Source organism: Hyperolius riggenbachi, chromosome 5, assembly GCF_040937935.1.
Source record: "Hyperolius riggenbachi isolate aHypRig1 chromosome 5, aHypRig1.pri, whole genome shotgun sequence".
In the NCBI taxonomy this organism is placed as follows: Eukaryota; Metazoa; Chordata; class Amphibia; order Anura; family Hyperoliidae; genus Hyperolius; species Hyperolius riggenbachi.
In genome coordinates, this window is record NC_090650.1 from 77,142,091 (window position 1) to 77,169,957 (window position 27,867).

The 27,867-nt window shown below is 42.5% G+C and overlaps 1 protein-coding gene across 3 annotated transcripts in view; it reads right to left on the minus strand.

Moving 5' to 3' along the window:
- The window catches only part of DPP6 (dipeptidyl peptidase like 6), a 1,780,442-nt gene that overhangs the window by 802,286 nt on the left and 950,289 nt on the right, over positions 1 to 27,867 (minus strand). Inside the window, exon 1 of one of the 3 annotated variants that reach the window (XM_068235888.1) lies at positions 20,665 to 21,131. The exons of the other annotated variants lie outside the window; for them this stretch is intronic. Coding sequence (XP_068091989.1) covers positions 20,665 to 20,721 — 57 coding nt within the window. The 5' untranslated portion in view covers positions 20,722 to 21,131. Of the gene's footprint in view, positions 1 to 20,664; positions 21,132 to 27,867 lie in introns of those variants that run through there. 3 annotated transcript variants of the gene reach the window in all.

Below are 27,867 nucleotides of genomic sequence, written 5' to 3' on the forward strand. Positions count from 1 at the left end.
AAGGATACACAGTAATATAGCTACATACTCTCCTGTATAGCGCCTTCTGAATATGCCTTCCCACATCCACATAAATACTACATTATCATTATCAATATCATCACTAAAGACCATTCTATAGAATCCATTTATTTTTACAAAATATGCTCACACTTCTGGGAACTTGAGAAATTTCCCAGCATGCAACACAGACCTGCCTTACCCCAACGCTTGTAGGTGATATTCACCGCCAAGTCCCAAGAGAAAGTCGTCTCATATCCACACAAGCTAACGAGAGCTCCTGGTATTAATCAATGATACTCAGCAACCAACAGAAAAGTCTAAGCAGGTTGGTCAATTATAACTCTTACAACGTCAGCATTATTCAAATTCCATACATTGTTTCTGAAAATAGGCATATAAAAACAAATGATGTCGGAAACACAGAGAACTTCTGAATATTCCCTGAAATCTCAATGTTAGCATGTCACGTTGATAACGAAGGACCTTGACAAGAGATAAGTGTGTTTAAAGAACACAGTGTCATTATATTTCCTGAGCTATGGAGAAACGTATAGGATTCAAAGTAGGCTTGAAGAAGCCGAGAAGGGTACTTGTCAGTCACTGATGATGCGAGAGTTGAACTTCCTCCATCATTCAATACGTTTTGTAGAGTAAGCGGGAAAAAAAGAGAAAAGTAGGGAATGCGTAAGTGGGGCAGGAAATCAAGTGCTTGAGGTCTGTAAGCAAAATGTACAGTTAAAGATAATATGTCAAGAGAATATCGCTAAATCTTAAAAAGACAGACCTGTCAGGGTGGAGAAACAGGTATTTTTCATCTGCTGTAAAAGCGGAGATTTTTCTCGCAGCAATGTTCCGTAAACGGCAAACTGATTTATGTAAGTCAAAAGCAAACAGCCTCAGTTCCAGCACTTTATGCAGGGAAAGCCTTGAAGAAAGTCAACTGTACTTAAAACCCATATCTGAGCAGAAATGATATTAATCCAATGCCTTACACCCCATCCCGGATGCGTAGAAGTAAAACCTTAAGTTTTTAAAAAAGACTCCAAAATTCCTTAAAGTCCTAGCATACAACTAGCCTTTAAAGCGGACCTGAACTCAAAACTTCTTCTCTGCTCTAAAAGATAAGCACCAGCATAATAACCTTTAAAGAAACACATTTCTTTGTTACAGCTGATATATATACTGCAATAAATCTGCAGTGTGTCTACTTTCTGCTTTCATGGAAGCAGACATATTGAGTGAGGGGGACGTTTGGGAAAGCGAGCCTCCGCCATCTAACTGTAAGAATTCCTTGCCACCCTGCTCATCCCTTAATGCTGTGCTAACCCAATGTACCTGGTGGGGGAAGGGGTGGGTGAGGTCATGGGGGGGCAGGGTTCACACTATTTAGCTACATTTTGAAGGCTAACTTGAAGGTGCTTATCCACAGGTACAACCATAACCTTCTTCATTAAATTACATCTAGAGCATACATGTCAAACTCCGGCCCGCAGGCCAAAACTGGCCCTCTGAGCCATTAAATTTGACCCTGAAGTGCTTTCCCCACTTTGCATTATGTTTGGCCCACTCTAGACCACCAGTGAAGCTATATTGGAGGTGAAGCCTTGGAAAACCAGGGAAGCCAAGCCATATGGGGTAGATGGGGAAAATAACTAAACACTAGGGAACTGTATAGGGGAGGGTGGTGGCCTCTAGACACCAAGGAACTGTATAGGGGAGGGAGGTCCACTAGACACCAGGAGAGTGTATAGGGGAGGGAGGGGTCCACTAGACACCAGGGAATTGTATATGAGCTGGAAGGAGGCCATTAGACACCTGAAAACTTTAGGGAGGAGGGAGGAAGGTGGCCAGTAAACATTGAGGTTGGCCCACGACTAGGTCCCAGTGTACAATTTTGGCCCACTTTGTATTTGAGTTTGACACCTCTGATCTAGAGAGTTGCTGACACGTACAAGCATGCAGCCAGTGCAAGCAGAATTCCTGAACCACACATCATTCCAGGTCATTGCGTCACTAATTAGTGAAAGTGACAAAATGATCAGACGAGTCAGGAAACCAGCAGCATCAGTCCGGAACTAGCAGCTCATATAGTGTCCTAACAATGGCCTTACTGTAACATTCTCCCCCCTCCACTGGCAGTGTGAAGGATGCAGCCATTATACAGCCAGTCGTGCCCTCCCATGTTTACAATCACTTCTCATCAGCCAGTAAAGCCTCCGTCAGATTACAGTCTTACAGAGTTTAGCACTTATATTACTCATTAATGAGCTTTTTTATGGTTCTATAATATGCTGAATGTTCCAAAAAGCATTTGTACAAAGACTCATTTGCAAATCAATAAAACACAATGCAGGGCATAAAACACATTACTATCGAAAACCTTACAAATACACTGAAAGGGAACGCGTCACAACATCCATCTGTTAGAGCAAATATGAATAATTAACCAATCTGACATTATTAATACAATCGTTCCATAAAGTTATACAAATTTCACATTGTGAATTTTACAGCACGTACCTGAAATAACATCACATTAAAAAAGCAAAAGAGCAAATGTTCTAAACTATGTACTGCAAATCTATCCCACATTGCCCCGTATATGATAACGATGATAGTGTTGATAATAATTATTATTAATATATTTAAAAACATATAGGTAGGAGCAACAATGTTGCGCCTCTGTCACTATTGGGGGCTCTCGATTGTCTCTTCCTTTCTTTGAATTTTTTAAGTCAGACTGACATTGTTGTAAGCTGCATTTTTTACAGAAAGGATAGGTCTGTGCCTGCCATCTTGAAGTCTGAACAGTAGGGTGATGCAATCAAGGCAGCTGCAGCCCCACCCACACAGCCTGAAACACACTCACTGCTTCTGCTTTTGTGATAACAATCTTTAGCTGCAGGAGCCTCATTTCACACAAAATGGTAACATTTAAATTCAGATATTGCCTGCCTCTTATTTCCTGTAATCATAGTTAAGATCTCACTTTTCACATGCACTTTGTGTTAAATAGAGACCCACCTATGCATGTGAACACACTATAAGGCAGGGATTGTGGAGAATGTTGCCTGGTAGCTACCATTCTTCCTGCTTTGTGTGTCACATCTTCACACCTTTTTTACCCGTCCAGCTGCTGAATCCAGAGAGGAGACAAAGCAATGTTGTTATTTCAAATTATTATCCAGCCTGCTGTTTGACGTTGCCTTGCTCAATCTTGGATTTAATTAGGCTTCAAATGTAGTCATTCACATTCCCTACAAGCACATTTGCTCACATCTAGAGGTATTTTATACAGCCAAATGTCATGGCCCATGTGTAGCCACACCCACTTGTGGCCAACTGGCCATCATATGAGATGGGCAGAAGGCTAGTAGCACCTGTTTATAGAAATATTTGAAACGCATATACTGTACTTTTCCTGAAGGGAACGGTTTTAATTTTACACACAAGTGGAGCAATCATTAAACATAAGTACTCTAGCGCATTAAACATTGTTACTACCGTGAAAGGTATTCCCACCTTTTTTTTTTTTTTAATTTAAGTATTTCTCTTCACTTCTGCTTTAAAAAACCACCTGCTGGGTACATTTACTATTGTTGTCTCTTGGGAAACTTTATTCTACTGAATGTGAATTCAAATAGCAAATATCACTGTGATAACTACAGCGTATTCACCTGACATCTAAATGCATTTTCATTCTCTCTTGTAAATGCAGTACTTAAAATTCTCTGGTTATTATATATTACAAACCCAGCACTTAACTCAACTTTTCAGAGCAGCCTTGATAATACCTTGTATTGCTGGAGAGTCAGATCAGATTGTTCTTGCTCTGATTACCATTCAAAATAACACAATGTTACATGAATCTTGCATTATTCCACCAATTATTCCTCTCCATAGCGTCAAGGAAAAGGCGGCAATCACACCAAATACACGCTGGTGCCTATAATTTATGAGCATGATTGCTTTGACAAAACAATGCGAGAGATTCATCTGAACCCTTTCTCCATCTAGATCTCGGTGGCTGCGGTGGGCATCTACCATACTAGCGAGCGATTAGAGATTATTACCAAGAGGTCACTGACTTCCTGTGTATGGATGGAAGGTCTGAAACCTTTCAGAAATGAAATCAGGACTGAAGGTCAAATAAGGAGCACTGGCAATCTAATATGACATGACCACCGAATGATAGAGAGCGCTGGGGTGTAAAGGTACAGAAGTTTTAAAAGGTCTGTTGCAACTTAAACACTTCAATATAAAAAATGAAACATAAAAGTTGAAAGTGTACCTGAAGTGGCATGTGGCATAACAAGATTACATATAGTACCAGTCCTACTAATACGTATCCTGTGTTCACTTTTTTTAATTGCAAGGGTGATTAAACCAGTGCCCTATCTGTATAGTTGAATTGCAGCTCTCCTGAAAACTAATTAGAGGCCATAAAACGTTTGTGTTGATGTGATTGTTAGCAGGGCAGTTAGGCAAAGGTCAAAAGGTCATAATTTATCTGTGTGGGAGCTAATTTACCAACAGCCACGTCCGTGTAACATCGTATCTGGCTGAAATGTCAAAACTAGGATTTCAAGCTTCAAAATGATAAGAACCAAAGGTCCTTATTTCTCCTAAGTTTTCTCCTAGCTGATATTTTCAAAACTTATCAATAACATGTGATTAAAGCAACAAGCAAGCAACAATAACAGAGACAATAATTTTGTCAGTACTGTTTCACCTACTTTTTTAGAGTGCTGAAAAATGATTTTAAACAGAAGATTCAAAATATCTTCTAGAAGAAAAAATGAATTGAATACGAGCTAAGGATTCTATAAAACAGTGTTCCCCAACCCTGTCCTCAAGGCCCACCAACAGTGCATGTTTTGTAGGACTCCACAGAGGTAGTTAATTAGCTCTGGTGAGACACTAATTACCTCACCTGTGCATGTTTGTGGTTTTCTGCAAAACATGTACTGTTGGTGGGCCTTGAGGACAGGGTTGGGGAACCCTGCAAGATTTAGTTTTGGATTAGTTTTACATGTGCTTATTTCATGCGTTTATTTTCACTTGAGGTTTGCTTTTTTAACGCATGGCCTAGTCATAACCTTTCAAGGTTTCTTTATCATTCTGCAAGAGAAGTTTAAGATGCATCCATGCCAGACACCCATAGGTTCACTTTTGAGGCAAAGTGAAAAAAAATATCATTCCTTACTTTTTGCATAAGGCAGGGATTAGAAATTCTGTTTTGTTTTGTTTTGCTGTAACCTTCCTGTTTGCTTTTCCAGTCCCTAAATGAAATATAAGGAGAGATAGAGTGTAAAAAAGTAAACAAAGAAGAAGTAAAACTTCTACTTATAGGATAACATCAGCTCCTAATGCACACACCCTTTTGCCTATGGGACAAGAGGGATTAAGGGAAAAGCTGTCTGTTTTGCTGTATAATTTACATTATATACAGAAATACTGTATGCTCTTCTGACATACAGCAATTTTATGATTGTGTAGTATATGATCCCTGTGGGTCTGTGATTTAACAATTATGCACCTCTTTTTTAGGGCAAACACAAAAACAGAATTGTATGCTGCCATAGGTGTACATTGCCAAATGGACAGGGCAAAGCAGACAAAAGTGTTTAGTATCACATTTTGTTAAAAAAAAAATTCTGTAAATGCTACACCTCCTAGATCCAGTACCGTAATTGCACAAAAAAATCAGTGGCATAGGAAAAAAATACTTTATAGTACATTTTATTCTGTGATGACTGTACATCACTTATGTACAATTTTTCATGATCGTGGTCCTTTATGGCCCGGTTCACATTCTGTTTATGAGCCAAAAGGATCCGGTGAGCGGATCAAGTCTCCGCTTCACCGGATCCGGATGGCTCTGTCCGTGGCCCGGTTCACATAGTGAAAACGGATTTGATCAATGATTGATCGGATCCATTTTCACTCAGCAAATACATACCTAATCTTCCATAGGAGCCAGCGGTAGAGGCTTCCTCCTCTTCCGCTGTGACTACACAGGGCGTCATGTGACTAGATACATGACGCGTCATGTAGTCACATGACGCGGAAGAAGACGGAAGCCTCTACCGCCAGCTGCTACTGAGGATTAGGTATATATAAACACTCCCCAGACCACCCGCCCGGCTGCTGCACCCTCACGTCACTCAGGTTCGCGTCGGCCTTGCCCCCATCCCCCGTGGAATGGTCCGTTTCTTCACTAGTGTGAAGAAACGTTCTGTTTTACATTGCCCCAATGCTGCTGCATTTTTTGTACAGATCTGTTCCGCTAAGCAGAACGGTCCAGAAAATTAGGGTCTGCAGCAATTTTTAGGTCCAGGGACCAGAAAGTACGGAACGTATCCGTACCGACGGACGCATGTGAATGGATCCATAGGTTAACATTGGATCCTTCCACATCCGTTCCGTTTGTACAGTATATGTTCCGGTCCCGATCCGGAAAAAAACGCTAATGTGAACCAGGCCTAAGAGTTTTTTGTTTGTTTGTTATTATTTTAAAGGCACTTTTAGTATTAGAGTAATGGAATCTGCTTTATTAATTTCCTTTTAAAAAATGCCAGTTTCTGATCTTTCTGGTCAGTGGGGTCTAAATCACACACCTGAAACAAGCATACAGCTAATCTTGTCAGATTTGTCATAGACATCTGATCTGCATGCTTGTTCGGGGTCTATGGCTTAAGTATTACAAACAGAGGATCAACAGGCCATCCAGGCCATGTGTATTATATAAAAGGAAGTAAACATGTCAGCCTCCATATCCCTCTCACTTCGGGTTCCCTTTAAAGGGACACTTAAGTCAAAAAAAAAAAAAGAGTTTTTCTCACCTGAGGCTTCCAATAGCCCCCTGCAGCTGTCCGGTGCCCTCGCCGTCTCCCTCCGATCCTCCTGGCCCCGCCGGCAGCCACTTCCTGTTTCGGTGACAGGAGCTGACAGGCTGGTGACGCGAGTGATTATTCGCGTTCCTGGCCACAATAGCGCCATCTATGCTGCTATAGCATATATCATATACCATATAGCAGCATAGAGGGTGCTAATGTGTCTGGGAACGCGAAGAATCACTCGCGTCCCCAGCCTGTCAGCTCCTGTCACCGAAACAGGAAGTGGCTGCCGGCGGGGCCAGGAAAATCGGAGGGAGACGGTGAGGGCAACGGACAGCTGCAGGGGGCTATTGGAAGCCCTAGGTGAATAAAACTCTTTTTTTTTTTTACTTAAGTGTCCCTTTAAGGCAATGTAATTGGCACAAATTTGGTTTTCTGTAAAGCAAGGCTGCACGACAGAAACGAACAACAGCTTTCCAAAAACACTTTTGCATACAAAAACAGCACAATTTCACAAATTCCGCTATCCAATTCTTATTCAGCGGAGAAGAGTAAAGAGGTGAAAAAAAAATTGGTAAACTAAGGGGTGCAGACGAAATTCCTGCCTACAGAAATGTGTAAATTATTTTTGCTCATTCAGGCAAAAGCAGAGAACTGAGAATGCTGTAATTTTTATGTGCTTCTCCTGTGCTGTGTTTCCACTCGCTGTAGCTTCCTGTGACAAACATCAATAACTGTCAACCCTTCATGCAATGGCAAGTCAAAAGAGATAAATGGCTGACAGAAACGTTTTGATTGCACAATGATTTTGCTTCAGAGGTAGTAAAATTAAAATAAAAGTGAAAAAATATGTAGTCTGTGTAAAGTCTGTGGCTTGGCTAGCTTGAACACTGAAAGCCTACTACGTCTATGGATTATTTTTCTCTGCAATAACACCAGTAGCCATTAGGACTTGTCAATAATCTGCCCTGATACACTGCATACAAAGACAGCTGCCCAAGACCATTATGATTTGATTGATCGTAGAGTGTGTTTTTTTTCCCCCTGAAGCAGAAAGCAGATAATATTTAGAAAAGAAATCGGTGCGATTTGTCAGGATTTGTTCATCTCCATTTGTTCATTCCAAGCAGTCATTGTGTGCGTATTGTGTATGTGTGTGACCTGCGTCTGTGACAAGGTTTTACCCCCCCTCCCCCCAAAAAAAAAAATGACGGCTGCCCCAGACCAAATCAGACAACTTGGGCACTAGCTGCGCCTGGGAAATTTGAGCTCCACCGTCGGCACCCATATTAAACTTTTAATGACCGCTCCACGCCGTTTGGCGTGGACGCAGCGGCAGCCCCAGGACCGCTCAACGCGAATTGGCGTGAAGTCCCGTGGCGGAGTTTTGCAGGAGATTGCGTGCGCCAATGCGCACACATCTCCACTTGAATGATGAAGCTACGTGTGACACGGCTGTCCCCATGGAAAGCAAGAGAGCGATTGGCTGTCATAAGCTGATGCCTATGACAGCCGATCGCTGGGATTGGCTGGTGGGGGGAGGGAAAGGATAAGAAAAAAATAGAAAAAATTGAAATATTTATTCCAAAAAAAACCCTCATAAATAAAAAATACACAAACATGCTGGTAGGAATCAGAGCCCACCAACAGAAAGCTCTGTTGGTGTGCAGAAAGGGGGGGGAGGGAATCACTTGTGTGCTGAGTTGTACGGCCTTAAAGCTGCAGTGGCCTAATTAGTAAAAAATAGCCTGGTCACTAGGTGGGGAGAAGCCTGTGGTCCTCAAGCAGTTAAAATACTAAAATATTGGCTACAGACAAAAATCTAGGAAGGGGAGCACAATAAAAACAGTGATGGGACTCTGCAAAAGACGGCTACACTGTTGCTAAACTCCAGTGCAATATAGTAGCAAGTGCAGGGTAGTTAGTATTAGTAGTAGTTGGAGGTGGTTAGTGATAATAGTAGGTGGGAGTGGTTAGTGTTAGGCATAGGGAGGGGGTGGTTACTGTTGGGCGTAAGTGCAGGGAGGTAAGTGTTAGGAGTAAGTGGGGGGTGTTTAGAGTAAGAAGTAGGTGGGGATTAGTTAGTGTTAGGAAAAGGTGGGGTTGGTTAGTGTTAGGAGAAAGTGGGGTGGTTAGTATTAGTAGAAGGTGGAGGTGGATAGTGTTAGGAATAGATGGGGTGGTTAGTATTACAAGTAGATGGAGTGTGGTTAGTATTAGGAGTAGGTAGGGTGGTTAGTGTTAGGAATAGATGTGAATGTTAGTGTTAGGAACTTAGGACTTGGTGGGGTGGTTAGTGTTAGGAGTAGGTAGGGGAAGGTAAGTGTTAGGAGTAGGTGGGGGGTGTTTAGTGTTAGGAATAGGTATGGGAGGGTTCCTGTTAGGCATAGATGGGGAAGGTTTGTGTGAGAATTAGGGTGCAGGGGGCATAGTACAATATCAGTATAATATTTTATATTTTACTATAGGGGATAGAAGAATATCAGTAAAATTACCAATATTCTACTACCACTATTTTGCGCCTATAATTCCTTTCACCTTTTTTCTGCAAACACGCCTCAGACAAAGCCAGATCCACGTAAAGTAAAACCATAGAAAAGAACCAGGAATTAAAAATCCTACAGTAAGAATACAACTTTAAAACTCATTTAAACATTCATGAAAGGGTGTACCTGTAACTATGATATTCTCAGACAGGGGCTATAAAAAAAAATATGGTTATAGCTCAGCTGAGGGGTTCTAAAGGTACTGCCTCTGTCTGTCAAGCATGAAATCATAATTATGAGTTAAATTCCCTGGTCAGAAAGAAATAAAAATTAAATGTTTTTATCTATTTTTTAATCTAATTTTCTATACATGATTTATTTTTGCACGTCAAACAACCAGTGATGCGGCCAAGGTGGCTACACCTCTAATTGGGCAAGAGGGAGGAGGGGCAGCTGCAGTACTTGGAAGGTAAGCCACAATAAAGTTGGCCTTGGGGCAAAAATTGTATAAAGCTGGCCTTGGATGCAGCTCAACAGGTGAATGCAGAATCTACTGTCATGTTTTTTGGCAAAAAAGAAGGCTGCTACACACACACTCACCCACCAAAGGGAGCAGGAGGTCTTGACCAACAATAGACAAAAACAAAGGGAAATCCCACTGCACCAGTGTGTTATGGTGAAAATTAGTCAATCTTTATTCCATAATCCAGCAGTTCAGCATACAGATAAAAGCTCACGCGTATCGGAGCAAGAATGGCTCCTTAATCATAGCTATGATTGACTAATTTTCCCCATAACACACTGGTGCAGCGGGATTTCCCTTTGCTTTTGTCTACTGTCATGTTTATTTTAAAGGTTGGTATTGAGAGGGTAGTAGAGGCAACTGGCACCAGTACAAGACATTGGGTACGTTTTGTCATGCATTTTGTGATTCGAAGTTACAGGCAAATAGCAGTCACTTTGGTCCTCTGGTTACAAAAGGTCACAGTTGGGAAATAATGAGTTGACAGCCAGCATGGGTGTAAAAACAAAAACAAAAATTTGTGTATCTCATAAAATCATATTAAAGATAAAAATATTAATATTTTAAAATATGCCAGCAGGAATTATAGGGTGTCACTACATGAATCAGGAAAAAAGGCCGCAGGAGCCCTTAGGACCCATTTCCACTGCCACGGTTTCCACGCCGAATCCGCAGTTTCCCTACAGGCAAATTGCGCATTTTCATCCGAAATGGTGCGGAAGGTTGTGAATCCCATAGCCGTGCATGGCACGGCTGATGGAAATCGTCTCAGTATCCGCACACCAAGAAGTGACGCCACGCATCTCGCAGATGCGTGCGTCACAAATGGAAACAGGCCCTTATGGAAAAAGGGGTGCCACTTTCTGCACCTATCATAAAAGCTGTGATTTGCGTTAAAGAAGGTACATTTTGGCGCTCGGGGGCCCCTGATAGAATCGCATGTGCCAAGGCATGCAGTGCCACAATTTGCATATCTGCATGCCCCGGCGCTTCTTTTCTTTTTAGCTTCTTTGCTGCAAATGGTGGCTCTGCGGCAGAGGGAGGGTTACGTTTTGCACACAGGGGTTAAGGTTAGGCACTACTGGGGATTTTAGAGTTGGACACCATCAGGGGGTCTTAGGATTAGGCACCACAAGGGGGGCCTTAGGGTTGGGCAGCACAAAGGGGGGGTTAGGATTAGGCATTGGTAGAGGGAGGGTTCTGTGTGAGTAGAGGGTTAGGTTTAGCCACACTAAAAAATTGGTAAACACTACCGATATTTCACAATCGGAATCCAGCAGTAGCAGTAACGATATTTTAGCAATATTCTTCGTGTGGCGATCCCCTGCGCTTTTTTCTCCAGGTGTCTTTGTTTTCATGTATGCATCGCTACAAGCTAGTGACAATTACAAGATTTGAAAGGTCTGGTCACTAGGCACAGCCATGATGTGTGTTTAAAATGAATGACATTTCTGCACCACCTTACAGTCTATAAATATCCACAAAACATGGAGAGGCAATCTGCTTACCACTATTACTTTATCCATAGCTTAATAAAACAACATTCCTTGTGTTGTATACAAAAAGTTAACTTAGTTTACACATACTCTCTGCACACTGTAGAGAGTTATAAAAATGCCTTTAGGCTTCTGCTAAAATGTAAACATGCCATGCATTAACTGTCGACCTAAATTGCCAGTCAGCCAGTCTGGTCCCTGAGATTAAGCCGTTTGCTTTATACATTAAAAAAGAAGGAACATCATAGAGATTCCTATAGTGCCTGCTCGGGGCTAATTTCTATCACTTACATCAAACAATAAAACAGTATGCAACACAACCTGGATGAATTACGCAGCACTAAACAACCGTCTCTCCGACACCCTATGGCTGAACATAAATCATCACATAGACTCCATGACAGTAAAATATACATTACGCTCTTGTAGTTACGTAGGAGGGGCCATATTTTCAGTACCTGTGATTTACAATAACCTTTTATAATAAAGAAAACCATAAAAATACTGCTAATCACAACATGAAAAATTTGTAAGTGTGAGAATGCAAATGGTAATGATAGCTAAATATTTTTTTTTTTTTAAAGTTTTGTAAACTATTGTTCTATACCACAGAAGTGGATAAATCAGTGTATATGTATTTAAATAACGTGTCTGATTAAAAGTCGGGGAGGGGGGGCACGCTTGCTCCCATGAATCGCACACCTGCAAGTGAAAAACCGGCAGCGATCTTCACCCAACCCCCCACGCAGATTCCGCGCGGCCCTGCATTTACGCAGACACACACATGCATGGGCGCAGAAACCTTAGACTTTACTAAGTAAGATATAGAGAGAGTTAGGGATTAGAGAGAGAGAGAGATGATATATACAGAGAGGCCTTGTTCACATTGCGTTCAGCTCGCATGTCCGTCCGCGGTGGTATTTTTTTAAGCAGTATTTAAAGCGCTTGGCGATTTTCTGCACATTTGCTCGTTTTTTTGTGGGCATTTTTGTGAGCGGTTTTGCAGAGCGCTTCCGTCTTTTGAAAAAAAATCTGGAAACAATGAATACAATGTATTTAAAAAAAAAAAAAAAAACGCTCACGCAATTGGGATTTATAACCACTTCCTGTTCACACTGAATTATCCAGCACACAGGAGATGGACTAGTCAAAACTGTATTACATCTGTCAGATTTTTACTACCTACTATAAGCAAAAGTGACATAGGGGGAAAAAAAAAGTAACTTATAGTGCTTTTTACTCTGTGAGAAGTGTACTACTTATCTTATACGTATGTATTTACCTGTGTTTTAAATGTTACAATTTTTCATAATAGTAGTCCTTTTTCATTTTTTTCTCTTCTATTCTTAGCAAAACTTACCACTCAAACAAAGCCTAGTTTGTAGTGAAAAAAATATATAGACCATTTTGGTGTGATAAGTAACAACAAAGTTACTGGCAAATGAATGGGAGGAGCGTGATGTAAAAAAATGCTGTTTTTTAAAGGGAACTCGAGGTGAGAGGGATATGGAGGCTGCCATATTTCTTTCCTTTTAAACAATACCATTTGCCTGGCAGTGCTCCTTATCCTGTGTCTCTAATACTTTTAGCCATAGACCCTGGAACAAACATGCAGCAGATCAGGTGACCTTTTTTTTCTTTTTTACTGTATTAGCCACATGCTTGGTCCAGGGTTTTGACACAGACACTTCTCATACCAGAAGATCAACAGGGCTGCCAGGCATTGTTTACATGGAAATAAATATGGCAGCCTGCATATCACTCTCACCTCAGCTTCCCTTTAAGGGAAAAAAAAACCTGTGGTTAGGAAGTGGCTTTGCAGATCTGTACAATAAATTAGTGGAACTTGCAAGGGGCATAGATCACAAAGCCATAGTACTGCTTGGATAATATAAATGAGCTTTTTGTAAGAGAAGACACACAATAAGGTACAATTATACAGCAGTTCTGCCTACGCAAGCAGCAAACATGGCGGCCCTTATCTATCTATAGAATTACAAGCAAGTCTGTTTTTATGTAACACGTGAGAGTTTACGATGCATTATTTGCCATCTCCAGAATCTTTACAGACATATAGATTGTAACTGATATTGGTTTAGCCATCCATTATGAGTGCAGAGTACACAGAAAGATCTTTCTTGCCTTTATGTGTACATTGGAAATCCAATACAGCCTCATGTCTGCATTTGTTATTAATAGAAGAAGCAATAGGTGCTGAATGCAGCAGAAGAATTCCATATCACACCTTCCTATACAACAACCAGGAAGCAGCAGTCACGGCAATGTAGCAAACACACTGTGCACTGATACTCTGTGTAACCAGGCAGTAACAATAGGCACACGCTGTTGTTCTATGCCTGACAAACATTGGAAATCTTTCAACATCTACCTTTATTGATTTCTTAGTATTTTTATATCTACCTTTATTTATTTTTTATGTTTAAAAATCACTCCTCAAAGAAATAGACTGAAAATTAACTATATAGTTTATATCCTACCAAATAATGGCACGTCAGCCACAGACTTGAAATTCACCTTAGGGAAGAGTGAAGGCTGCCATCTTTATTTGCTTATAAGAATGCCAGATGCTTGGCTGCTGTGCGGATCTTTGCTCTTCAGCAGGTTGAGACACATACCCGCAACAGACATGCAGTCAGAACGGCCAGACTTGCGATAGGATAGAACACCTGATCAGTAACCCAAAAACTATTAATAATGAAGGAGGAGGGGGTCCCCCAAAAATAATTGATCTAATGACTTGGCATGTAGCCCTTACCTCTAGAATAAGGACTGAACCTGTAGAAGGAATTTTTTTTTTATAGAAATCAGACACTAGTAGGATAACCCGTTTCACGCAATCCAGTCCGCTTCTTCAGAGTGTATGAGACAAAATATTGGTAGGTTTTTAGAAATCACTAGATAGTGCAAATTCCTTCTTAAATTGTCCTTAAATAGGAGGAGTTAGGAAGGATTCTCAGACAGCGCAGTGTGTGAGGGAAATTGCTGTTGCTAAGGTAACCAATACATCTGCTCTATTGCATCAGTGCCCAGCACTGGAAGACACAGTATACACTTCTCATCTCCACACTCTTTTGGCAGATGGACTAAGCAACTGTCATTCAGTAAGTGCTTTTCTACATAAAGAAATAAATGAGACTCTCCCAAGTGTGGATGGACCTGTTCAAAACCTGTCAGATGTTAGATTTTCACTTTCTACTATAAGTGACAGCAACAAAAGAGAAGGGTAATTACCAGTGAAAGGTAATTAACAGTGCATTTTTGTCCATTATATGTATGTATTTTACATTTTCCAATTGTCCATGATAGTTTTTCTTTAATTACGAAGATAACACAAAGAGCAACAATCAAAAATCAAAGATCAGCTCTTAACAGATCAGATTCAGATATACTAAGGAAAGCTGATCTGGGCTCATCCTAATGAAGACACAGCTCTGAATGACTGTTATTGAACTTTGGATGCTGTTGTTAGAGAAACATGCATGAGGAAGTGTAGGTATTTTCCTCACAAAAGTGTTTCAAAAATAAGCGAAGAAAACTAAAATGCTTTTTTTTACGTTTTCCTGGAACATATTATACATATTCCCTCTTTTGTATGGTGACACTCCAGGGAACAAACCAAAGCTTCTAATTTAGAAGAACCCCAGGTAAGGTGTACTGTAACAACTTTACCGGACTACATTGGTTTTAGCAAAAGTATGGCAGGTACCTTGAGAAACTGACTTAAATATGCCATAAGGTTATGCAACAGAAGGTGGATGACTGCCTCTTTCATTACTTCTCTGGGCAGTAGGGAGATATTTTGGACACTCCATCATTTGAATCAAACAGGACCACATTTTCTGCATCCAGGTCTCTGATGGAGAGGAGAGCAGATTAGCCCAGGTGGTCTACATATCAACTCATTTAAAAATACTATTGTCATAGTGCAGCAGAAGGGTACAAAAAGGCATTGAACACCTCAACAAGTTCATTAAATTAGACCAAAACAGCATAAAAGCTCTTCCCCAGGCTGCAACAGAAGGAGCCGGGGCCACTGTGTTAATGAGCCACTCACTAGGAGGGTGGAAACAAGGCTGGAGGCCATAACATAATGCTTTGGTCTTCCAAGTGTGGCAGTAAAGTGGGCAGGAGATCGCTGGTGCCTACCTTACTGTGTGTTCATTGGAGGGAAGGGGTAAAGAAGTTAGAAAGTATAGGTGGAATATAAATGGCTGGAGTCAGGTGACTGCTCACAGTATGATTGCTTGGCTTATGCCAATAGCCCCAGAACGTCTCTCCTCCTCCAGAAAAGGCCCTCTCATTCAAAAGCACTATTCCAGCCTTTTTGAGGTAGTGGAGCTAGGGGCTTGTTTTTCTATTAGTTTTGAACACAGGCCATGTCTAAAATAGCATTTTCTGAAAGTAATTTGCTGCTCAGCAAATCAGCCTAACCCACTGGGCAACTCACTTGGCTTTTATGCTGCGTGCTATGAAGAGAGCCTAGCATCTCCTTGTATGACACAGGTGTGCCAGCCTCACATAAGCAGAACTCCATGCCGATGCATCAATTTGAAGATAGGAAAGCAATACAATCTTGGAAGTATACCTTTTAAAAAAGAAATAAAACATAATGTACTTTCCCAACCGTAAAAAGTTGTACAGGTCTTCAGTTTACAAAGTCTCTGTCTAGTCTTTTTCCATTGTCAAAGACTCCCAGCTAAGCATGAACACGCCCATTCCATTGTATGTGGAGCTGTCAGTAAAGTCTATGAGGACATCTGATCACCTTCCAAGGAAGAAGTCAGACAAGAGAAATACTTTGTTAATTATTTAAAACTTTTGTGACTAGCAACCATTACAAAACAATATATAAATATAGAATATAAATCTCATTTTTATTTAGTGCCCAATGCAATGGGACGTCATGGAATTCTTGTTTGAAGAAAATAACGTTTAGTTTGAGATGTGGGCTTACTTTGAGCAGCACTCAGATTTTCCATTGCCGATGACCGCACACCTACTGCATGTAACAACACAGATTTCAGTTTGCACCACAACCCTGATTCTCAACATAGGTTCCTTAACATAGACAAGGGGCTACTCTTCACCATCAAATCCAGTGTGGTGAATGTTGGAGATTCAATCATTCTCCCCATATTCTATATCCTAGAACTGATAAAGGGATTCTTTGGGCCCTCACCAGGTCATAAAGCCTGCTTCAGTTCTCTTCCTACCTATGATCCTGCACGGAGCAGATTTTGGATACAATTAACCTCAAAGAAGGCTCCAGAAAAATTATATGTAGAAGTAGTCATCGAAAAATACCATGAGTGGATTTATTGTGCTATTTTCCCGGAAATGTGGTTGATTTTGGTGGAACTCTGTATGAACACGAGTGTCAAAAAAAGTTTCATTTTTAATGATTGTTCAGGTCATGTTATAGTTAATATGTCTTTTAGTACTATATATCTCTAGCGTATGTATGCTATAGGGGGCACCTTAGCTTAGGACTGACCAGTACTGTGTTACCTTGGCAAAAGAAACTCTGCTTAACAACTTAAAGGTTAGCGGTCCACTAATGATACAATCTTCATAGTACAATCTTTTCACATCTAGGCATTAGAATGGTAAACTGAGTGAATGGACTTAAAGAGAACCCGAGGTGGGATTTACTTATGCTAGTGGAGCACAGAGGCTGGTTGTGCACACTAACGCCAGCCTCTGTTGCCCCATGGTGTGCCTCCAGGACCCCCCTGCGCGCCGATATACCCCCCGAAGTGCTGGCGACATGCAGCGTGTCGCCAGCACAATGTTTACCTCTGCCTGTCTGTTAGCGCCGCTCCCCCGCCTCCTCCGTATCGGCGCTACCCGCCCGCGTCCCTTCCCTCCCGCTGATTGGAGGGAAGTGACGCGGGCGGGTACCGCCGATACGGAGGAGGCGGGGGAGCGGCGCTAACAGACTGGCAGAGGTAAACATTGTGCTGGCGACACGCTGTGTGTCGCCAGCACTGCGGGGGGTATAGCGGCGCGCAGGGGTGTCTTGGAGGCACACCATGGGGCAACAGAGGCTGGTGTTAGTGTGCACAACCAGCCTCTGTGCCCCACTAGCATAAGTAAATCCCACCTCGGGTTTTCTTTAAAGGCTTGTAAACGTGTAACTATTCCGCCCACCTATCGCCCAAACTTGGTCTTTTGTACAATAGTTGGGCATGTGTACACACAACTAGACGAGTACAAACGACTAGACGAGTGACTGATAAAAGGCGGTTTGCCCGATCCAACCAGCAGACTGTTGGGCTGATATTGTGTAGTTGGCATCACGTGTAGAAATCAACTGAATGACTTGTACTTGTCTTAAAAGCAGCCATATATTGCAGTCGATTGTTCCACTTGCACACGCAGTATGAAAATTAGTTGGACATTCAGTTGGTTGGTGCATGGAAAATACAAGCCATTCAATTGTTTGTTCACGTGTGCGGTCATGTAGTGGAGTTCTTTGCGCACTTTGTTGGATGTGTGTTCAAGCCTTTAAATTAATGCTTTAGGTAGTCCCTCATATTACATAGAAGTGGTAGGATTGTACAATCAAGATTGCAATATTGTTGGGTGCCTTAACGGAAGGGAAAAAAGTGACTCAAAGGGTACTTACGTAAGTAGAGCGAAGCCTCTGTTTAATACCAAGGCTTCCCCCATATCCCTGTCCTCTTTGACATTCCAGCACTGGGATCCCCAGAAGCCTTTTCAATAGAGCTCGGCTACACCACACAGGCACAGATGGCTCACGCCTGCGCAGTAACAGGAAGCAAAATAGGCTTGACTTTTTGTGTCTGTGTCTATGCTCCTTGGCGAACAGGACCAGGGCCGTAAACCTCTGAGAGTTCCATTGTCTGTAAACTTCTGAGGGTTACATTGCTGGATCCGTGGTCAGGAGGAGGGTGTGGGAAGCCTCTGGTGGATCCAGAGGCTCAATGGAAGAAAGTATCTGATCCCCCCCCCCCCCCCCAAAAAAAAAAATAACTCACAGGTTTACTTTAAGAAAGACCTATTCTATACAGTTATTATTATTTAGTATTTAATATAGCACCGGCATCTTCCGCTGCGCTGTGCAGAGTATATTGTGACTAACTGTCCCTATGGAGCTCACAATATATTTCTTACCATAGTCATATCATATGCCCATCATAGGGTCAATTTTAAGGAAAACCCAATTAACAATCTAAACCCTACCATAGTCATATGTCCATCATAGTCTTGGACCAATTTTAGGGGAAGCAAATTATCTGTATGTTTTGGGGATGTGGGAGGAAACCGGAGTGCCCAGGAGAAAACCCACTCAGACACAGAGGAAACATACAAACCCCATGCAGATATCGCCCAGTCTGGGATACCAACCAGGGACACAGCACTGTAAGGCAAAAGCACTAACCACTACACCACCGTGCTGCCCACTACGATTTCTTGCATCAAGGTAGGCAATGCCTATTTGCACATACATACTTGGAAGCACAGCATATTTCTTTAAATCGCTGTGATTCAGAATCCTGTAAGACCAGCAGATAGCTTAGCAGGACACGTGCAAGAACAGAAAAAACTCCGGCAAGACTACAGAATTATACTCCAGGATGTCACAGTGGGAAGCTTTGAAAAGGGCATTTATAATATGTGACATAAACAGCTGCTTCTAAAGCAACTCGAATCTCTTACATAACACCCAAGATTCCATCTGAATGCAAAAAGAGTGTTATTCTCCGAGCCGATATTCCCTTTAAGAGAGATAATTCTAGATGACAGGTTAATGTGCTCAGGTACACATCGGAGAGGCTGTATTTCTCGCACAACCCCTGGATTATGCACAGCGAATACCCTCCTAAAATAGATTTAATAGGTACGTCTAAGTCATGTTTAGGAATAAAACAACACAGTGTGGGACGCTGTAACATTCACTTAAGCCAGGTTCCCAAGTGCTGCCAGAGAAAAGCCTTTTGATGTACAATAGCTTTCCTTTCGTATTCCCTCGCAGAGCCGCACATTCAACTTACTAATTCATATTCTAATGCAAATTTGATATGCCCACATAGCCCGGTAGTGACCCAGCACGACAAGTGTTAAAACGCCCAGGGAGGCAGCATTCAGAATTCAAATAACCCATTATTATTATTTGTATTCCAGCATCCCATGTTATGAATATTATTCAACAGCCGTCATTTTTGCACATATCTGAATAACTTCTTTTTCTTGTTTTATGGAAGGTTTTTTTACTTGTGTTTTGTTTTTGTTTTTGGTTAAGTTGGCTATAAGACATGAATATTACATTGGACTCCTTAAAAGCACATGGCAGCCAATGGCTTCGCAGATCACAACGTGAGTGTGAGTAGTAAACAAGAGTCCAATCTCCATCTTCAACTGAATAGGAATTGTCAGTGTGGGGAACCATTCTAGCTGTCTTTCAACGAAGATCAATACTGAAGATCGAGTATCAACCAACTTGACGAGGACAAAACCCATGGCGTCAGGAAGAATATCTCCAAAAAACGCCTTCTTAGGTTCCTTTCACTATTGATCCTAATGAGCAATTATTTACCTCCATGAAATAAGAGAATTTATGCTTCCCTGTGGTCCATGATCATCATTTCCCTCTAGAGAGGCTGCCTTGAGGAAAGTGCTGATGCTCCTTTCTGAACTATCAGCTTCCTTCTATCTTTGCTGCCAGGTTGCTTCTCGTGCTGGGCAGACAATACGAATATCTACTACGAGGCTCTCCAATCACGTTCCCAGCTGCAGAAAGTTTACAAGGAGACATCGCCAGCTAATGAAGGGCGCCAGGTGATAATGAGGACCTAACAGACATAGCGGGACCTTGCTAGCTTTGCCGCCTGTGTCTATATGTTTTTGCAAAGGGCAGCCAGAGCTCTCGCTCCCTTCCCCCCCCCTCTATGTATGTGCGTGGACAAATCTCCTTTCCCAGTCAAGTGTTTATTTTTCAGCTCTGAATCAACGGTCCCTGCTGGAAACTAGTTCCGAAAGCCCACCAGCAACTTCCCAAAAGCCCATCCAGGAGTCCTTTGTAAAACACATACATGGAAATAGAAGACAGCTTAATTATCCAGCCTGGTATTCTGTAGCTATGCATAATTGATGAAAAAAGAGACAATCTGTTAAAAATAGCAAACTCCAAACTGCACAGGCTATGGAGCAGCGCTCAAGGCAGTCGCTCTGCTACATTAGTAGTGACTCAGGTGGCATATTAGCATCAGCCAGAGAGGAGATCATTCTCCCAACAATTCTCACATAATAAAAGAAGATCACAACGGTATTACCTGCTCCTGCTGCTGCGATGACTTCCCTGTGGCATTTTGTTCCTTAGCTGTGGTCATGATCACCTCCCCTACTTGTGTCCACCGCACCGTGCGGTCTAGGTGATGCTAGCGTCTGGTTCAGAGCCCCAAAGCCAAAGGGACGAGTTACTACTCCATCACAACAGTCTTCTGTCGCTTCAAATGCATATTAAAGAAGAGGATATCTCCCACACAAGAAATAAGGACGGCGAGGAAACAAAAGAAAGTCAAAGGAGGGGAAAAGATGCAGGGCTCTTTACAATTAGCAACAGCCTCTGCATCACAGAAGCAATGATAACTGCTTGGCAACCTGCTACTGGCAGCAGCAGCATAGCTTGGAGACAACCTAGCGATGGAGCCCCCCTCCTGCCTCTACTCCATCCCCCTCCTCTTTTTCTCTTGTCAGACTCACAGAGCATGCACCAGCCCGCAGCCCTGCCAGCAGAAAGGTAGTACAGCCTTCATCCCCCCTTGCAGGACTGAGCGAGGCAGCCAGATGTAAGGCACTGCCTGATTGGATGCTCTGGAATAGGGACACAGGACAGAGTTTAAGGCAGCCCTGTGACTGGAATTTCCGTTCTGCTTTGTATCACTGTGGCCCAAATGTCACATCCCTCACATGTTATGTGGATGCAGTCTGAGGCTGACTCTGGTACTCTGTGCATCATAGGCAGAAGCTTCTTCCTGTCACACCAGGCAGCCTAGGGGTTAAAGTTTAGCATCCTTAAAGGGGAATCCCACTGGCGTAAAAAAATAAAAACGACATAAATGGAGCGGTACTGCAAAACTCTTTTTGCAACCTTAAAGGGAACTGCCATACTTATTTCCTTTTAAACAATGCATATTACCTGGCTGCCCTGCCTTTAATACTTTAAGCCATAGACCCTGAACAAGCATGCAGATCAGATGCTCTGACTGGATTAGCTGCATGCATGTTTCAGGTGTGTGATTCAGTCACAATTGCAGCCAATGAGATCAGTAGGATAGCCAGGCAACTGGTATTGCTTAAAAGGAAATAAATATGGAAGCCCCCCTTAAGGATCCCTTTAAGCCATGTGTAAATAAAAGGTTCTATTGGCATATGAGCAGCAGTGGCACTACACTGCAGCATTCCGAAACCAGCATGTTGTATCCTATTGCGTTCAGTACTGTAAGTACGCAATGTATGTTGTGCATATACTCTATGCTGGACAACTGCACTATGAATGCAACCCTCTCATATAATGCGGTTGCAGTGTAGCTAGAGAGCCATGGGCCCCAGTGCAAGTTTCATATTGGGCCTCCTTTCCAGCACTGTATGTATATTAATCACATAATACAGCCCCCACTGTGTGCCAGAGGTGTAAACAGAGGAAAAGGAATTGCATGTTAGTGATTACCTCTATTCTAAGCATGTAAAAAGGTATTTATTACAACTACAGCACCAATATAAGCTAATGCAGTGACTGGAGGAGGGATCCATGTGGGGCATACATTTAACATGGGCGCCATAGGAAATTCAGCGCAGAGATAGCCGCAGCAAGTAGAATATCGGTATTTTACAATGATCTAACCTAGCCGTACTCTCATACTAGCCCTTCCTTTCGATGCTAACCCTAACCAACCCCCCTGCTGATACCTAACCCTAACTGACCCCCCCCCCCCGCCAATGCCTAACCCTGACTGACCCCCTTCTGTATGCCTAACCAACCCCCTTGCCAATGCCTAAGCATTTCTGAACCTGCCCGCCAATGCCTAACCCTAACTGACCCCCCTTGCAAATGCATAACCCTAACTGACCCCCCTTCTGGGTGCCTAACCCTAACCGATCCCCCTGCCAATGCTTAAGCATTTCTGAGCCCACCCGCCAATTCCTAACCCTAACTGACCATCCTTCTAGCTGCCTAACCTTAACCGACTCCCCACTACAATTTCCCCTGATACCCATACCGAACACTAACCTACCACCCCCTGAAATCTGTGACGATATAAGTGCCACCTTCACCAGTGAATAGTACCAAGAGCTCCAAGTTACCCCTTGGATGCCATGATAGCTGCAATAAACACTGTGGTCTATGTATCTATTTTTAACATAGCACCTCTGGTTCCCAAATTAACTGCTTTGCCATGTGGGCCACTCAGATCCAGTGGCGCTGGGGCAGCCGAAACCTCTCTTTTATTGTTATTGTTTCCATCCATGGAAAAGAATGCAAGTTTTGTTCAGTATCAGTGCAGTATGCTATCGGTTAAGCGTCAATAGGTATTCGATAACCTGTCTATAAAATCTGCAAGTTGCGGTAATTTACCGTGTAAAACCTCAAATCAAGGGGCATTGTGGGTAGAATTGGGAGGCTGCGTAGCATGGACGGTGTGGGTGACGGTCGAATTGAAGCTGGATTGACGTTTGAGGATGGCGGAGGAAACAGGAACATTTTCATCAAGTTGATGCAGTCATGCATGAGTATGAATGTGTCAAAAGTGGTATTAAAGAGACTCTGTAACACATTTTTCAGCCTTAGTTCTTCTATCCTATAAGTTCCTATGCCTGTTCTAATGTGCTCTGGCTTACTGCAGCCTTTCCTAATTGCACTGTCTCTGTAATAAATCTTATCTCCTTTCCTCTGTCTTGTCTGTCGGGCTAAGGCTTGAATGTGTGGAATGTGCAGGGCTGATTTTTGATTGGATAGAAGCGATACACATCCTCTGCAGGCCCCCTGCACACTCTAGTATGACTCACACACTCTGTTTATGTGAGCCTATCACAAGCTGGTTAGTTTGTTTGTAAACACTGCCTAAAACTGTTAATTACAAGCCAGGATTGCAGCAGAGAGTGGCAGAAACAGCACAGAGGGGCACAGGAGAAAATAAGGAATAGAATGGTATGCTTTTTAGTGTAAGAATATTAGAGTACAGATTCTCTTTAAGCATGTCATTGGAATGGGTTTTTTTGGTTGGTAAACAATATTTTTTATATATTTTTGTATTGTTTGCATGCTTGTTTGCTGTATTGATTTTTTTTTTTATTCTTTTTGGTGCAATGGTTCAAAGTTTGTAATTATTTTTTTTATTTATTTTATTAGGTTGGTGTTTTTTTGTTTAGCACTGCGTGATTGGCACTTACAAGCATAGCAAATTCCAGCATGATCAATGCCAAGGGCTTAATTGTGTATAAAAAGCAGCATAGTATTATACTGGGTGGTACCATGCTAGTGGCTAAATCAAGTCTCAGATTTCTGCTGAAATCTAAAGAAGATCAAGTACACAAGTTGGTAGAATTGGCCCCTAGCTCCATATAGATCCTTGATGAAGTGATCAATCACCATTACTGTGTATGGCTGGCACTGGAGTGGATTCTCCTTTCAGGTTTGCTCTAAAAGCCTATTTTTCAGAAGAAGGGTGCTCTGTGAGAAAAATAGTCCTGTTGTTAACTTGCTATTAGAAACCAGTCAGGATTTTATATATAAAGTTTCCCGACTCTAGCCCAAGTTCAAGCAATATTGTAGTGCACATGACTAAACTTGTTTAACTGAAAATACTTACAATTATTTCATTTGGTAGAAACTTTGAAAAACACGACATTTGTGGACATTTTCATGAAAACTGGACAGCTGTCTCTAAAGTTTCAGTTTTGCTTTCTGAAATAAAAATGCCCAAAAGTCAATAGAACAAGAAAAATCTCCTAAAACTCCTGTTGTGCACAATTATCATGGAGGCGCGATAATGAAAGTAGAATTATTTAAAGGATTCCCCAACTCTGGAAATGAAGCAGCAATTTCCCTCCATCCTCCTAGCTAGCAGAACAGAGGAACTAACGATCCACAACAGTCTAGGTAATCTTATGCAGGCATGCTGTATCACAGTGCCATCTACAGGCCAAATGTATGTATAAACACCACAACTCCTTTTGATGCTTTGTGAATATCACTGCTTTCCCTTCCCTACCGCCACCACCACCTCTACCACTTGAAGTCTACAAGAGTTAGAGAACATATTATTGATTAGCCACCCTGACAATAACAAAGGTACTTATGAGCCAAAGGTTTTTTTGAAAAGGACTGCCAAAATCTCTTATGTGTCATTACGGAATTGCTGCGGTCCCTATGATTGCTGTGGTCCCATTTTGTCATGGTGTGATTAGGACCGATTGACTTTGAATTTCTAAAGGTGGCCATACACTCGTCGATTTGCCATCAGATCGACCAACAGATAGATCCCTCTCTGATCGAATCTGATCAGAGAGGGATTGTATGGCTGCCTTTACTGCAAACAGATTGTGAATCGATTTCAGCATGAAATCGATTCACCATCTGTGAAGCTGCCGCTGCCGCCGCCCCCCTGCATACATTACCTGATCCAGAAGGCGCAAGTCCCCTGGTCTCCGCTGCCTTCTTCTCTGCGCTCGGCTCCAGCTTCACTGTACTTCCTGTCCGGGGAAGTTTAAACAGAAGAGGGCGCTCTACTGTTTAAACTTCCTGCCGGGACAGGAAGAAGTGAAGCCTGCCGGACTCGGAGCCCAGCGCGGAGAAGAAGCAGCGGTGACAGTGGGGACTCGCGCCGGCTGGATCAGGTAATGTATTGCTGCTGTATTGCGTCGGTCGTCGGGCATTCAAACGCCGCTATTGACACACTCCCGACCCGCCGGCGATTGAGCCAAATCTTCTGCACGGACAGGAACGACGGGAATTATCTATTTCGGACGGAAATCGATCGTTCGGTCAGCGTTTGCGCAACGATTTCACAGCCGATTTGATCACAGTGATCGAATCGGCTGTACATCGGCAGGAGAATCGGTAAGTGTATGGGCCCCTTAAGAGGTGGGCTGCTAAAAGTAAACAAACCCCCATTGTGCTCCCTAATGAAAACTAATGCACTGATGCTCCAGAGAGATTTGCCCAATCAGTGCCTTGATTTCCTTCAAGCAGCCAATCATAAGTTTGTTTACTAAAAATGGCCAACCCCTTAGATCTAATGGAGTGACCTGGAGAGCAGTGACAGGGTAGTACTGCTTTAATCACAAGGGTTTTACAATGGTACTTAAACATTACTATGAGGTTTATATGGACCTCTCATATATATATTACAGTGGACAAGAGGACCATTCAGGTATGTATCAGGAAGAGTTTGGGAAGAAGGAGATCCATCAATCTGGTATAGAGATGGGGCAGGAGAGAGGAAGGGACAACTCGGAATTGTCCTGCAACTTAATGGTTCAATGTATTCTTCCTAGAGATGAGCGTAATGACCTAATTACGATTTTGCGAAATTTCGCGTAATTAGTGTAATTACGATTATGGCCGTAAGTACATAATCGTAATGAAGAAGGATTTCGCGAAATTTCGCGTAAGCGTAATTTTCGCGTAATTTTCGCATTACAGTCGTATCATGCCGTAATTTCGCATTAAACGCTACCGTAATTTCGCGTTAAACCGTAACGCTCCGTATAATATAAAAAAGCCGCCAACTTTAAGGGTTAATAGCAAAGCCCCCTTAAATGCTAAGAGCCTCAAATTTGGAGAATATATTAAGGAGATCAGGAGGAATAAGAGGAAAATTTTTTTTTTCAAAAAGACCTTATAGTTTTTGAGAAAATCGATGTTAGAGTTTCAAAGTAAAAATGTAAACATTTAAAAACCCGCCGACTTTAACGGTTAATAGCAAAGCCTGCTTAAAGTTTAGGAACACCAAATTCCCAGGGTATATTAAGGGGATCAGTGGGAATAAGAGGAAACATTTTTTTTTCAAAAAGACCTTATAGTTTTTGAGAAAATCGATTTTTAAGTTTCAAGGGCGAAAATGTCTTTTAAATGCGGAAAATGTCAGTTTTTTTTGCACAGGTAACAATAGTGTATTATTTTCATAGATTCCCCCAAGTGGGAAGAGTTTTACTTACTTCGTTCTGAGTGTGGGAAATATAAAAAAAAAACGACGTACGGTCCCCCCTCCCAGACCTCTTTAACCCCTTGTCCCCCATGCAGGCTGGGATAGCCAGAATGCGGAGCACCGGCCGCGTGGGGCTCCGCACCCTGACTATACCAGCCCGCATGGTCCATGGATTGGGGGTCTCGGAAGGGGAGGGGCAGCCAAGCTTTCCCCTCCCCCTCCGAGCCCTTGTCCAATCCAAGGACAAGGGGCTCTTCTCCACCTCCGATGGGCGGTGGAGGTGGAGGCCGCGATTTCCTGGGTGGGGGGGTTCATGGTGGAATCTGGGAGTCCCCTTTAAAAAGGGGTCCCCCAGATGCCCACCCCCCTCCCAGGAGAAATGAGTATAGAGGTACTTGTAGTACCCCTTACCCATTTCCTTTAAGAGTTAAAAGTAAATAAACACACAAACACATAGAAAAAGTATTTTAATTGAACAAAAAACATAACCACGAAAAAAGTCCTTTAATATTCTTAATTAACCATTAATACTTACCTGTCCCTTTAAATAAATGATCCCACGCAATATCCTCGGAAATGTTCTATCAGTTACAATGTAACAAAGTTATTATGTAACAACTTTGTTACATTGTAACTACGCCGCACCCGACGCCACTCGCCGCTCAGCCGCCGCATACGCGTCCGTGCAGGACGCTAAGTCCCCGCAGCTCCCGCTGTCCACCCCGCCCACATCTGTCACCCACATGTGGGTGACATGTGGGTGACATGTGGGAGAGGCGGGGAGGACAGCGGAGCCGGCGGGGACTTAGCGTCCTGCACGGACCCGACAGAGCTCTGAGCTATATAGCTCAGAGCTCTGAGAAGCATCTTTGTATTTGGGCTCCAAGGAGCCCCATTGGTCCTTAGCAGACCAATGGGGTTCCTTCAAATCAGAAGGAACCCCATTGGTCTGCTAAGGACCAATGGGGCTCCTTGGAGCCCAAATACAAAGATGCTTTCGAGAGCTCTGAGCTAGCTCAGAGCTCTGTCGGGTCCTGCAGCGCAGACGCGGCGGCGGCGGCGGCGGTGAGTGACGTCGGGTGCGGCGTAGTTACAATGTAACAAAGTTGTTATATTGTAATAACTTTGTTACATTGTAACTGATAGAACATTTCCGAGGATATTGCGTGGGATCATTTATTTAAAGGGACAGGTAAGTATTAATGGTTAATTAAGAATATTAAAGGACTTTTTTCGTGGTTATGTTTTTTGTTCAATTAAAATACTTTTTCTATGTGTTTGTGTGTTTATTTACTTTTAACTCTTAAAGGAAATGGGTAAGGGGTA